This window comes from Lolium perenne, chromosome 4, assembly GCF_019359855.2.
Source record: "Lolium perenne isolate Kyuss_39 chromosome 4, Kyuss_2.0, whole genome shotgun sequence".
Lineage (NCBI taxonomy): Eukaryota > Viridiplantae > Streptophyta > Magnoliopsida > Poales > Poaceae > Lolium > Lolium perenne.
Genome location: NC_067247.2, coordinates 289,562,830 through 289,576,806, shown reverse-complemented (window position 1 = coordinate 289,576,806; position 13,977 = coordinate 289,562,830). Strand labels below are relative to the sequence as shown.

At 45.7% G+C, this 13,977-nt stretch overlaps 1 protein-coding gene across 1 annotated transcript; it reads right to left on the bottom strand.

Annotated features, from left to right (window-relative positions):
- Positions 1–13,082: 13,082 nt before the first annotated feature.
- Positions 13,083–13,750, bottom strand: LOC127295733 (putative lipid-transfer protein DIR1). The gene has a single exon (XM_051325720.2). The coding sequence runs from the start codon at positions 13,671–13,673 to the stop codon at positions 13,359–13,361; it is 315 nt and encodes a 104-aa protein (XP_051181680.1). The 5' UTR covers positions 13,674–13,750; the 3' UTR covers positions 13,083–13,358.
- Positions 13,751–13,977: the final 227 nt, after the last annotated feature.

The following is a 13,977-nucleotide window of genomic DNA, read 5'->3' as shown; positions in this document are numbered from 1 at the left end:
GTGAAAAATCAAATTATTTAACAATCCACTTGTATTCTTTTGTAAGGAATGCTCTCACTAAGAGAAAATAATAATTACATTTTTTGCGGGTTGAAATAATTAATTACAAGATCACCGTCTAAAGAAAAATTGGTCTAATAAAAAAATGTGAAATGCTACACCTAAACCAACAGAAGACTACTAAAGGCTCCTTTGATTCATAGGAATATGAAGAGTGTAGGAATAGGAAAGGTGTAGGATTGGAATGTCATGCTAAGTTGAATCCTATAGGAATATGGTATGTCTTTGATTGTAGCAAAGGAATTTTTCCATGAGGTATGAGCTAATGCTTTTTTCCTATAGGATTTGTACTACAAGATTCCTATAGGAATAATTCCTATAGGATATGTTCCTATGAATCAAATGACTTGTATAGGAAATTTTCCTATAGGATTCAATTCCTACATAATTCTTATATCAATCCTATGAATCAAAGGAGCCCTAAAAACATTTGATATATTGAATTGATGCACTATCTAACTTGACAGAAAAGTTTGCCTAGACAATATATTTAGGCTATTTTAATCCTTAGACACGAGCTTGGCGTAAGCTGCATTTTTTTCTAATACTGCGTTGGTGTGGTCTTAAACTCGAGATCTTTTAACCTTGATACGGTTAAAGGTTTACCGTCCATACAATACAAAGTACTGAATCCAAGTACCATCCTACGTGAATTACTTAAAAACCCAATCCTAAGGAACCATTTATTTTTCTTTTAACGTGCAAAGAATATCCCATTTAGCCCGTTTGTAATTCTTTCTATGTTGATGAGATTGCTAGAAAAGTATGGAACGGTCAAACCTGACAAAAGATATCTGACGAAACTAGTTAGCTTGTTGTGTTAATGAGTTGATTCAAATGTCTCATGGCTGATGCAATTCCATGCATATTTGTTGTTGCTGAATATTTTTTTAAAACAGAGTGCCTTATCCATTAAAAAAGAAGGTGTCTAGTTAATTAGCAGAAAACATGACGAAACTACACAACAACGCCAACACCAATGGGCACACCCACACTCGCCAGAGGAACAAGCCCACTTAAGATCCGAGAACAACCCGAAACATCACTATGTCAAGACTGGACAACATTTCACCCCCGCCAGAGAGAAATCATTGTGAGTGCTATAGAAGGAGCAAAAATGGAACGATCTAAGGTATATGAAGAAGCCGATGCTACGAGGAGCCGCACCAAAACGACACCGGCGACCAATATCAGAGGCAACCTCGCCGTCCACACGACACGAGGTCAAGACCTCAACACTGTCAGCATTTTAGGTCACCCCCTCGACATCCAGCTGCTTCGCGACACCCAGCGGATGACCAACATCATGTTTCGGGACCACCATCTCAACATGCCACCGCTCACACTTGTGCTGCCCAATAACGAAGATATTCTATGTCAAACTTTGGTAGCGGCAGCGTGCAAAACAACGTTACTTTACAGTCTTACAACATGGGTGAAGCCACTTGTGTTAGTACCTTTTTTTTTTCTTTTCGATTAGATAATGACTTGTCTTCCTTTCTAACGAGCAGTTCATGTCGCTAGTTTTCCATGTTGTGCATTCTCTCCCCCGTTTCCATGGTCACAAATTCACAATGGTACAAAAGGCCCGGTGACCACGACCTAGACCCGAACACAAAATCTGACGAGGCCAATCATGCATATTTCTTCAGAAAAGGGACACCATCCTACACGACTTGATCAAAGAAAAAGGCGCCTGTCTGTGCTGTACATCATCTGCTTGTCCCGATCGACTAGAAGCTGATGGGATCGGTAGTGGACTGAAGGGAGGATATAAGGTGATTTGTGACTGGGACTTGTGTCGCACGCCCACTCAATTCTGCCCGCACCGATTGACGTGTTCGCACCCCTTTCCACTGCCAGTCATTGGTAATGACCCTTATGACTTTGATTCTCCATTATGCCCATCTGCCTTCTGGATGATCAAATATTCACGGGCGCCAAACGAGACGACGGTTTAATAACGAGCACTGCAGACAATTAACCCGCATCTGCCGCCTAACTGTAGAAGAAAACACAACTGTCTGAATTGGTCGGTATTTCGCTTCTGTGACGTCTTCCGCTTGGATCATCCGATTATGTTTCACGTCCTACTTTTCGGTCTCGCAGCCGACGTGCATTGTATGAATGACGATGCTGATGCGCATGCTATTTCATGGCCATTAAATGTTTCCAGCTATCTTGAATTCTTTTTGTTTTTTTGGACACGAAAGGGTTCCGAATGGCCCGGCATTAAAGGTTTCGTCGTACAAAAGGTCCAGGAATTAATAGAAATCACCACCAGGACCAGCACTTTTGCACCAACAACCCTGAAACAAATTTGGAAAACGATGAGACACACTCGACGCCCGAGCCAGCTTTGCGGCCACCGGGTACACAAACCACTTGGGGTAATGCAGCCGAGGAGTGCCCGAATAGAGTAGTTGAAGATCCTCCGCATCGGCATCCTGCCCAGAGAAATAACGGTCACCATTGTGTGATTGATGAGGGCCTCCCTTCGGCTATGAGAAGATGGCCAAAGAGGACGATGACCATCCTGAGTCCCTGCTAAGGATCTAGCCCCAAGGAGCGTTTGCAGCTCGAAACCCCACCTAGCCTTTTTTCAGACCAGAGCCACCGACAAACCTCATTGAAGAGGAGGCTGAGGTAGCGATGCCTCCCTTCTTCGGCTGCTTCCTCGGGAGCACCACAAACCCCCAACATCGTTACCGCCACCATACATCGGAAGCCGCTTGCAAGCTCCGTAGAAGAAATCCACATCGGCTACTACTACCGCTGCTGATGTGGTGATGGAGCACCGTATGGAGAATATGTCGGAGCAATGTACATCGGAGGAGTGTATGTTGGAGCAGCATGATTGTCGAGCTTAGCTGGCATGGCGCAAGAAGCCTAGTGGCAACGGTGGGCAGACGAACGCCAGGCTTCCAGGTTTAAGGTGCATTAATTGTAAATTGACATGTATGGTTGTGAGTGACCCTGGCCTTTGCATCATGTTAATACACACAACCTTTTCTTGCATTTTTAATAAAGGGTGTTTTATTACTTACTAGTGAAAAGCCCGTGCGTTGCTACGGTTTTATTTAGCTACAATGTATAGGTTTGCAGGGTTTCGTAGGATAATCAACGAAACCTACTCCATATTGTTCATTACGAGAGTGGCCTCTCTGCTACCAGCAGCAAGGGGGAGCCAGAAGCACCTCACATGACGATGCGGCGAGCGTGGATTATGGACATCAAAACTCTGGTCATGATGGTATGTGTGGATGGTGGAAAACACTCTCTCATGATGATGGTTGAGCGCATGCCACTCTCTTTTGGTACCCGCCCTCCTCAAAGAGACGAAGACCGATAGTGCGACATCATGGTACTCTGATTGGTAACTGGTTAACCACCCTCTTTAAAGGCCGATCTAAGGTTTTTATTTTTATTTTGTTCCTTTCTCTGACACGGGCTATTTCATCCAGACATTGGAACAACGTAGCAAGTCTCAAGTTTAAGGAAATATCGATGAAACTTGAAATAGTAATTATTGTTATCTTAGGCCAATGTATTAAAATTTACTTTTCCCGTCCTTATATTAGCAACTTGTGTCTGTCATTGGGCCTCCACTGCAATATCACAATTAGTTCAGAACCATACTTGAATAATAGCCAGTGAGTTAAGCATGTTTATGTCTTTGCAAAGTAAATATTTTTTTAAAATAATTGAAGGCGGTGTGAAGCCAAAACATCTACTCAATCAGGTGCACTAATAGAGCATGGAAAAGGAAAACTCTACGAAAAGGCTAGCAACAGCTAACATTGATTCCTGGACGTGTAATTTTTTTTGCGGGTACCTGGACGTGTAATTTTGTCTTAACAGGGCTGCTTGTTTATTCACATACTCAATCTCGTTAATGGAAACTTGAGTTGGACGCAACTGTTCAAAAATTGAAAACATGGCTCAATTCAGTATCCTGTGCTGGCTGACTATCATGATGTCTCCCGACGCCTAGAACAACTGTGTGCAGCAATTAAAGCCTATCCACGCCTCAACAACAATAAACCGTTCTTTAATCCACACTTCAGCGTTCATTAGTATATTCCACCCATCATCCACGTCCTCTCACAGCTTCAGGTAGTAATGCTTCAAGGTCTTGATTAGACTTGGTACTCCTCTACATCTAGCTAGGCGGCCGGAGCTCGACCCCGCGGTGTAGACCTAGATCTCGTGAGGCAGCGGCACAGGGGCCCAAGTCGGCAGCGGATCTTGGTGGTAGGGCCAAGGCGTGGCTAGCACGTTCGGCCGGAGTTTGTCGGTAGGTAGCACGGGAGCAGGGGCCTCGGCCGAGGCAGAGGTCGATGGTGGATGGTGATTCTAGGCTTCCAGCAGCAACCATGGATGCACGAGGTGTAGCGTCGAAGGCCAGCGGCGGCCTCACACAAGAAAGAGGTTGCCGCCGCCGCCCCGTCGTCAACCATGGCGTCGCACACGCACTATCTCTGGCCAGCCCGAATTTGCTATCTTCAGGATGGTGAGCCGCTGGTTCTTCTACCCCACACTCGGCTCTCCTTGTCTCCAGCTCTACGCTGCCCACGCAGCCGAGTCGAGCCCTCGTGCAGCCAAATCGAGTGCCGCGCAGCCGTCCCGGACTCAAGATTGTCTAATTTCATGACAGAGGGGTGCTAGGCCGATGAGCCTAGCGGCTTCTTCTCCAACTTTGTAGGTCGGGAGGGAAGTCACGGAGGGCTTGGTCTGTGCCAGAACCCGGACCAAGGGGCTGATTTATATTCTCTACGGGACGGTAGGCCGACGGAATTCGACAGTGATGTTAAGCTTCATGCACTAGCCACTTGAATCAAAAGTCCGAACTGATGGAAAGGGCTAGACAATCTACTTGTACACTTCACAACACCCCTACTCGCGTGTGACGGGAGAAGAGAAAGTCAACACGGGAAAGAAGAAGAGCACACCGAAACAGCGATGGCTAAAGAGGGGGGCAACAGCAATTTTTAGGCTTAATTGTGAAAACCATGTGAAAGCCAGGATTTGAACTCGAGACCTGGGGCTCTGATACCATGTTAAGCTTCATGCACTATCCACTTGAACCAAAAATCCGAACTGATGGAAAGGGCTAGGCAATCTACTTGTACACTTCACAACAAGTGACACAGTAGGAGGCGTGTACGACTCGCGCTCGGAGGCGTGTCGGCTGAGGCATAGCGGACGCTGTTTTCAACCGTTATTTTGACTTGCCGGTGGCAAGTTCTGTAAATTTGACGAAAATTAGGGGTAATCAAAGACGGACCAACAAGAAGTCTTATTTTCTTTATTATTAGGTATAGATTTAAGCATTACACCTGACATATCTACAACTAGGATGCACATCTTTGTCGAAAAAAATAATTAGATGCACACAGCTACACAAGTCCAGCATAAAGGAGAGAAATAAAAAAAGGTGTAATACAAGTAATCCACACATAAACTGTAAAGACGCATGTAGCAATGGAGGTCCAATCCGTTGATCACGCTGCCATCTATGTTGGATAAAAGTATCTCTCACCGTGTACTCCAACCGCGTGGACACCTCCATAAAAAGTCTCGATTCTTCACACATTGTAGAGACGGTCATGAACGGAGCAAAGTTGTGCAGTGGTAGATAGCCTTTTATTGCATAATTCATAGTTCATAAAATTTTAGATCTCAAGTGTTACATAGGGTTTATACAAAAATCTACCATTGTAATATCATAAATCGCCATATGCATCTACGATCCTATTAGAAAGTTGCCAACGAGCATCGCTGAAGAAATCCTGAGCAACCATTAGCAGTCGATTGCATCCAATAACGATAAACTCCCTGTTGTTGTACGGAAGAAAGAGTCGACATAGTTGTATCTAGTGCACATCAAAGTGGATAACCTGCAAAAATAGTTGAGGCTCATATCCTATTAAAAACTATGCTATTGCTGCAATTCCAAATTGACCAATATAAAGGGGAAACACCTATGCATATGATAGATTTTTTTTGCATCAATACCATTAAGCCAATTCCAAACATATTGGTTATATTAGTTGGTGGAGAGATATTACAGGTCAAGTGAACAATTTGCCAAACATGCCGAGCAAAAGGACATGAAAGAAATAAATGTGCAACCCATCTCATCTGAATCACAAAAGTAACATTTGTATCTCCCATCACATTTTCTTTTACTAAGATTTATCTTTTGTAAGAAGAACAATTCCATGTTTGGCAGTAAAGAACAAAAGCAAGTGCATTCGGCAACAGTACTAGAACGAAATCCATATGTAACAGTAACTTGCATTTCGCTACTGCATTTATATTGAAGTTGTACAGTAGCCCCTAGCATATACATTTTTCTATAAATTTTCCAAAAACCGTATACAAGGCTAAGAGATAGAGGTTAGCAGCTAACGAACATAAGGTACCAAGTAACTGAACTAACTTGGACAAAACAATTGACCGAAGTTGCTATGCCAGCATAAGTTAGACAAAGGAATTTCCACTACTGCATTTTGTGAGGGAAAATTAAAATGAAGGAGTAAAACTTGGAGGCGACCTATGCATTATGTGGATATCTCTGCGGGAAATGCATGTAGTCCTACTCTCCTTCTACTGACAACATTTCTAGCCACACTTCTATAGAATTACGTGACTGTAAGCTCTGCGTGCTTCTAAGCCAAACTGTCACCCCATTTTTGAGTGTTGAAAAGTAAGCTGAACTTATATGGAACCATTGCCAACTCCAATGGAAGGAACTGAACGGAACACCACAGAGGTAGGTGCATATTCTATGAGAATAATGGCTAGAATAATAATTGCATGACATATCTTTTATCTCTAAATAGGAGACTCCCACTATATGATTTCTCTCAACATACAAGTATGCCACATCATCAAAACCTGCCACCACTACGGGAGAATTGCCGTACGCCGACGGCCAGGCGATGCGGGGCCGTCGGCACAGTAGCCTCCGGAGCGCGGCGACGAGGATGACCGTCGGCGTTAAATTGGCCGTCGGTACAGACTGGATGTGCCGACGGTCACCGTCGGTACAGTTCTGGCCGTCGGCACAGGACCAGTCTAGCCGTCGGCACAACATTTTTTTTCCTTTTTTTTCCACTACAGACCTGTGCCGACGGTTTAACCGTCGGCATAGCTTTTTCTTATTTCTCCATGGCAGTCTTCAAAAAAGCATAACTAAATCATTCTAACTGAGAAAAATAAGTATAATATATCAAATTTTGCAGAAAAACAAGATCTATCATAGGAAAATATCAAAAATGGAATATTTCGAATACCTAAATAAATTTTCTTAGAAATGAGCTATAATGTTCTAGGTTTCATGGCTTTCACACACGCCAAAAATGAAAAATGGTCGCTCGTGGGTCGGATTAGAAATCCACGTCTAGGGTATTGCTTACCATCCTAGGGCCCACACACGTGCCAAATATAACCTCGTTTCGGCAAATTATGCCATGCCGAGGCCGTTTCCCACCTCATTTCCCCTGAAATCCATAGAACCCCGGACGTGATAGCTCTTTTCGTGAAGAGTTTTCCAAAATAATTGCCACATCCCAGATTTGACAAACGGAATAGTTACTATGACATATAAAATGACACCACGCGGCTCAGTGGGATTTTTTGACTTCGTTCAAATTGCCAGCTGGCCAAAACAGGCCCCCCCAGGACATGCGGTATCGCCGTACCGGGCGTGCGGGAGCACCCATTCGCGAAAAAACTAAATGGACAAAAATTAGCACATATAATGATGCGTCGTAGAACTAAAAACATTTTTTCCGGAATTTCTGGAGCGACGGATAGTTGAGCCCTAGTTCAAATCCGGTCAGTTTCCACCAGATTCGGCGGGACACCGCCGGAATCCGCATGGATTCTCAAATAGCTAACGCGTGTACATGCCATGTGATAGGTGGTGCGTAGGTGGTCTACTATCATCGCACGGAGGTTTCACGTCATACTAAAATGTGTCCCATGTAGCTGCTTCACAAATAAAAACCATTTTGGCACGCTAAAAATGAAATGATGGTCGCCCGTGGGTCGGATTAGAAATCCGCACCCGGGGTCTTGCTTCCCATCCTAGGGCCCACACACGTGCCAAATATGACCTCGTTTCGGGAAACTATGCCATGCTGAGGCCGTTTCCCACCTCATTTCCCCTGAAATCCATAGAACTCCGGACGTGATAGCCCTTTTCGTGAAGGATTTTTCAAAATAATTGTCGTATCCCAGTTTTGACAAACGGAATAGTTACCATGACATATAAAATGATGCCACGCGGCTCCGTGGGATTTTTTGACTTCGTTCAAATTGCCATCTGGCCAAAACAGGGCCACCGGGACATGCGGTATCGCCGTACCGGGCGTGCGGGTGCACCCATTCGCGAACAAACTAAACGGACAAAAATTAGCACATATAATGATGCGTCGTAGAACTAAAAACACTTTTTCCGGAATTTCTGGAGTGACGGATAGTTGATCCCTAGTTCAAATCCGGTCAGTTTCCTGCGGATTCGGCGGGACACCGCCGGAAGCCGCATGGGTTCTCAAATAGCTAACGCGTGTACATGCCATGTGATAGGTGGTGCGTAGGTGGTCTACTATCATCGCACGGAGGTTTCACGTCATACTAAAATGCGCCCCATGTAGCTGCTTCACAAATAAAAACCGTTTGGGCACGCTAAAAATGAAAAGATGGTTTCCCGTGGGCCGGATTAGAAATCCGCGTCCGAGGTCTTGCTTCCCATCCTAGGGCCAACACACGTGCCAAATATGACCTCATTTCGGCAAACTATGTCATGCCGAGGCCGTTTCCCACCTCATTTCCGATAAAGTCAACCAGATTTAAACTAGAGGTACTTGATCTATTGCTCATGATTTTTGGGTAAATTAAATTGTAGGTTCAAAATATGATATGGATGTCATATTTGTATTCCTCTCATTTTTCTGATCAATTTAGACATATTATTTGCCAAATTCGTATTTACTGATATTAATTATTCCATATTAAATAAAAAGACAAAAATGAAATCATTTAATTGTTTTTCAAATTCTATATTATTATTATTTATATATATATTCATTGTTGTTTACTTAAGTAATTGTTTAGAATTAAAAATATAGAGATGTGGCAGCACGGTCAAAGGGTTAATATGATTGATATGGTAGTATTAACAACAAGGGCGTCATTTCTTCCATGGAAGCTCATCCGAAGAGAACCAAGAAGTTAAGTGTGCTGGGGCGGGAGTAGTGTGAGGATGGATGACCAACTGAGAAGTTTGACTACAAGTGCAATTTGACCTAATATTAGGTGTACTAAGTGTAAGTGTGATTGTGAAAGATTAACAAGTAAAAAAGAATAAGAAGAAAATTGGAAAAAAAATTAAAAAAAAACATAATTTCAATCTTTTTTCAAAAAAAATTTAAATTTTTTGAAATACTATGCCGACGGTATAACCGTCGGCACAACAATCTGTGCCGATGGCCAGTCTGTGCCGACGGTGATCGGGCAGTCCCCGACCAGAACTATGCCGACGACGCTACGCCGACGGTCACCGTCGGCACAGCCTATGCCGACGGCCTTCTTTGTTGTGCCAACGGCTGGCAGCCGTCGGCAGACTGGAGCTCTCCCGTAGTGCACCTTACCAATTCTCATATTTATCCCATTATTTATTAGAGAAACACCTCCAAGTCAGAGATAAATAGTCATTTAGTTGCTCAACCCTACTTTCATGCTAGCCTGAAGTGCGCGGTTTTCAGAGAAACCAAACGGCAACAGGCCCTCTTCTCTCCCCACTATCATCGCATAATCACACAGCTCATTACTTTTAGTTGTTCTGGAAACGTCTCCCCTTCAGATTCTAATTGATTAGAAGTTACAAGTTGCCGAGGTTATATACCCTACCTTCCGTGCAAAAGTTCCATCTCCAATAGCACCTCTGCGGGGCTCCCTGCTCTCAAGCAACAATGCCATTAGACTGTGTGTGGTCCGCCATCAGGCAATACTAAAGATGGTCGCCGCAAGTAGAAGCAGTTCGGCATGTCACCACACTACAGATCGTTGCCGCCAGCGCCTGGTCACGGTCGCCGCCTGAGCGCCTGGTGCTCCGGTCGTCGCTACCATTGCCTGGTCACGGTCGCCGCCTGGTGCCCCGCTCATCATCGCCACCGCCTGGTCGCGGTCGCCACCTGCTGCCGCTCTCGTCGATGTCGCTCTCTTCGTTGCCTTGGCCATGGGATGTCGTCGGTTCTCGCTCGTGTCCCCGTGCTCTTCGCCCCATGCGGTTCGTGCCGCGTCACATGCAACACAGGAAGCAAAAGGCTGAAGGATTGTCGACGGTACGTGCAACAGACAATGGTCGAGTAGCGAGGTGAGGCGCTGCTCAAGTTGTCGTCCGGCTTCCTTTCTTTCTTTTAAACTTTCCCAATCCAGATCGATGCCCTGTTCAGCTCGTATTTTGTGTTCAATCATCATCCTTAATCATGTTTCTGAACTCATGCAGTCACGGGCTCACAGAAAATATGAAAGGGTTGATTAACCGACAGAACATGTATGCTTAATCAAACGCCCCAATTGTTTTTTTTGCGACCCATGTATGCCAATCACTTGGGGCAACATCTTCATCATCGAGTACACATGTACCCTTACTCAATACATCTTCTGAATAATCGTGGCTGCAAGTGGTAAGAAGAACAAGGTTAAGGAATGGTTAGTTTATTGCCGAGCAAGTGTACTTTACCGTCCGGTAGCATGCTCCCTTTCTGCTACGGTCTAATGTTCCATTTGAAATAAGTAAATATGATTAGAGTTGATTGAATCATGATGTTGTGTATCGAACAAAAAAATTCTACAATTTATACCTTTGAGTGAGCATGTGAACGAAGTCGTGTTTAACATTCTTTTCGGCTGGGATGCAGCTATTGGAGTTCTTAGGTTGTTTTCCTCCATATTTCCTGTTTAAAATGGGCATTACTCACACATTTTGCGTATGTTAATATTTTACACTAATGTCCCAAAGAGAGACAATGCAAATGAGTATTAATTCCATATATGGTTTATGGTTTTTTGCTTCACGAAAATCATCTCAAATGCCCGCAGCAAAGCGCGGGCAATCAACTAGTATAAAAAATAGTAAGTATCGCTAGTTGGACATGCATGCATGGTCGTTTCTGACATTTAAACAGAACGCTCAGATAAAAGATATTGCTGAAAAAAAAAATTCGAAATGGGGGAAATATCGCCCCAGCTTCTGCATCCAAAGGATGCACACGGCTTTTTTATTAGATTATTCACGAAACCTTACAAGAAAAAATACAAAAGATCAAACTCGAAGCAACCTTACTATACCTACAGAGGGATGAAGAGGGTGACAATACACCAACTCAAATCATCCAAAACTAAATGTCTTCTCAGACCGCCCAATAGCAGGTGAGAAACACATCCAGTCAAGCAGACTCTCAGCGCACGCCAACGCACACGCCATAGGAGTTGCTCCCACCGTCTTGCTCGACTCCATCTTCAAGAGAGATCAACGCATTAACCTTGCAAGACCTGCCGTCGATAGCACCATGACGCCAGACGGCTCCATCCTCCTGCACGTATACATCATCCCGCATCTGTCGTCGATACCCTGCAGCACCATGCCACTGAGACTCAGCGCCAACAATGTGGTAGATGAACACCACTCCACCGAAGACCGCCAACGTCCAGCAGCTGCTCCAAAAACGATGCCCCAAGAGGTAGAACGACGCAGGACGCGCCGCCATCGTCCGATCTGGGAGACCCGGACCTAGGGTTTCCCCCGGAGCAGCACGAGTGAGAAACCGCAGTCTACGTCGACGATGCCTTCAAGAAGGTTGCGGCGCGACATGTCGCCATCGTCCGCCAACCGAGGTCGGAACACGGTTTTCACCGGCAGCCGCGCATCCCCAACTCGCCGAGTGTAGTGCCAAGACTGGCAAAGATGACGCCTTCGACAAGGTAACGACGTCAACTGACGCCGCCATCATCCGCCAAGACAGAGGTCGAGGCTCAGTTTTCACCGGCCGCCATGACACCCCGGACTAGATCACCATCGTCGGAAACCTGTGTGAGATCCCATGATCCCCCACACAGGACTACCAGCCTGGCCGACCACCTCCGACGAAGAAGAAGGCCGCCTCCTCCATCGAACCCGAGGTTGCTGCCCCGGGAGTCCTCGAACCGCGGGAGAAACCCAAGGTCACCACCCCGCACCGGCGAGAAGCGGAGGGGATGGCGCAAACCGTCCCACCACCAGCCACCACCGGTGTGCCACCGACGGGAGGCAGGGGAGGCCGCAACACAGGCCACCGCCGCCCCTTTTCCCTCCGACCGCCGCCGCCCTGCCATCACACGGGATGGAGGAGGTCTACCGCCGCCGCCGTCGAGGGGATGACCCAGCCGCCGTCCCATCCGCGTCAAGAGGGAAAGCCCCCGCCGCCGCCACGCCCCGAGGTCTTTGCCCTGGCGGCGCTGCCGGCGGCGGCGGCGGCGGGAGGAGGAGGGTTGGAGTTGGGGGCGGCTAGGGTTGGGAGGGGTTGGGGGCTTATTCTCCAGAACGATAAGGTCTATCATTGAGATATTGCTGAAATGTAAACTGAACTTATAGAAGCATTGCAAGAGAACAGAAGAACAGTATAGTGGTAGGTAAAAGCATGTTGAATCCGTGCAGGTAAAATTAATGATTACATTGCGTAGATTAAACATAACACATAGGACTCTATGACTCTGTTTTCGTCCAATTTTTCGTTAATTAATTGGGTACCTATCTTACGCTTTATTAATTGATGAGGCAAAGCTTTTACATCCGTTTTTTATAAAGAGTCTGTAACTAGTTGGACATGGTCTCATATTGCTCCCATAATCCATAAGTATAATTTTAGCTCGCAGTGCATCCAGCCCAGAACTACTCTATGAAGTCAAATGTGCCGATCGAACCCAAATAACAGTATATTTCTGATGCAAAATATCACTGCAAGAGCGGGTAGAAAATTAAACCAGATAATATAATAATTCTGGAACTTGCATTTAATCCTCCAAGTAAGGCAGGCACCTTTTGCCATCATTACAATTCCAGCATACATGAGTATTCATCCAGAGCTTACTGAGATAATTAAGCACAGGTGAAATCGTACAACCCGGCCCGGTAAGATCGAGTAGCACAAAGCATTTCAAGTGCTCCTCCACTTATTTAGCTAGCCGTATAAGTGTTGATACATATGTAGACGGACAGCATACATATGTAGTACGTCCGATCCTCACTAGCAGTTGCTGGGCATAGTGAGACCGCACTTGCCGGGAAGCGCCATGGCACGGTTGGCATCTATGTGGTACATTCTCAGCCATACGCCGGCGACGCCTTTGTAACGACAGATGCACGACAGGTTAGCCTTCCCAAGCGCGGCACAACACTCAGACGAGGGGCTGTCCGTGGGGTTGTTCACCGCCGCTGCGGGCTGGCAAAGCTTGAATTCGCCGTTCGACAAGCCGCAGATGCCATGAGCACCCTCTATTGCGGCGAGGTAGACCACCAAGAAGAGCAGCAGTGATGCAGCCAATGCCTGTGGCTTTGCCATGGATGCTTCTGGTTTCTCGTCGATTTCTAGGTGGTTTGTATTTTAGGTCTTGCTTGGGGGATGTGTGAGATGATTGTTTGGTTAGGGCTATATTTATAGGGGCGGGCTGCATCAAGCAAGCACTTAGATGCAGCAAGAGTTCCCCACAACACAAGCACTAGCACCATTACCGTATCATGGAAATATCTGCACACTTTGACTCAGTCGCTAAAGCAAGCATGCAGTCGGCTAGCTGAGTGATAATGACAGCCATAATTGTCCAACATGAAATATCAGGAGTACGCCGGAAAGGCCAATTCCCCCG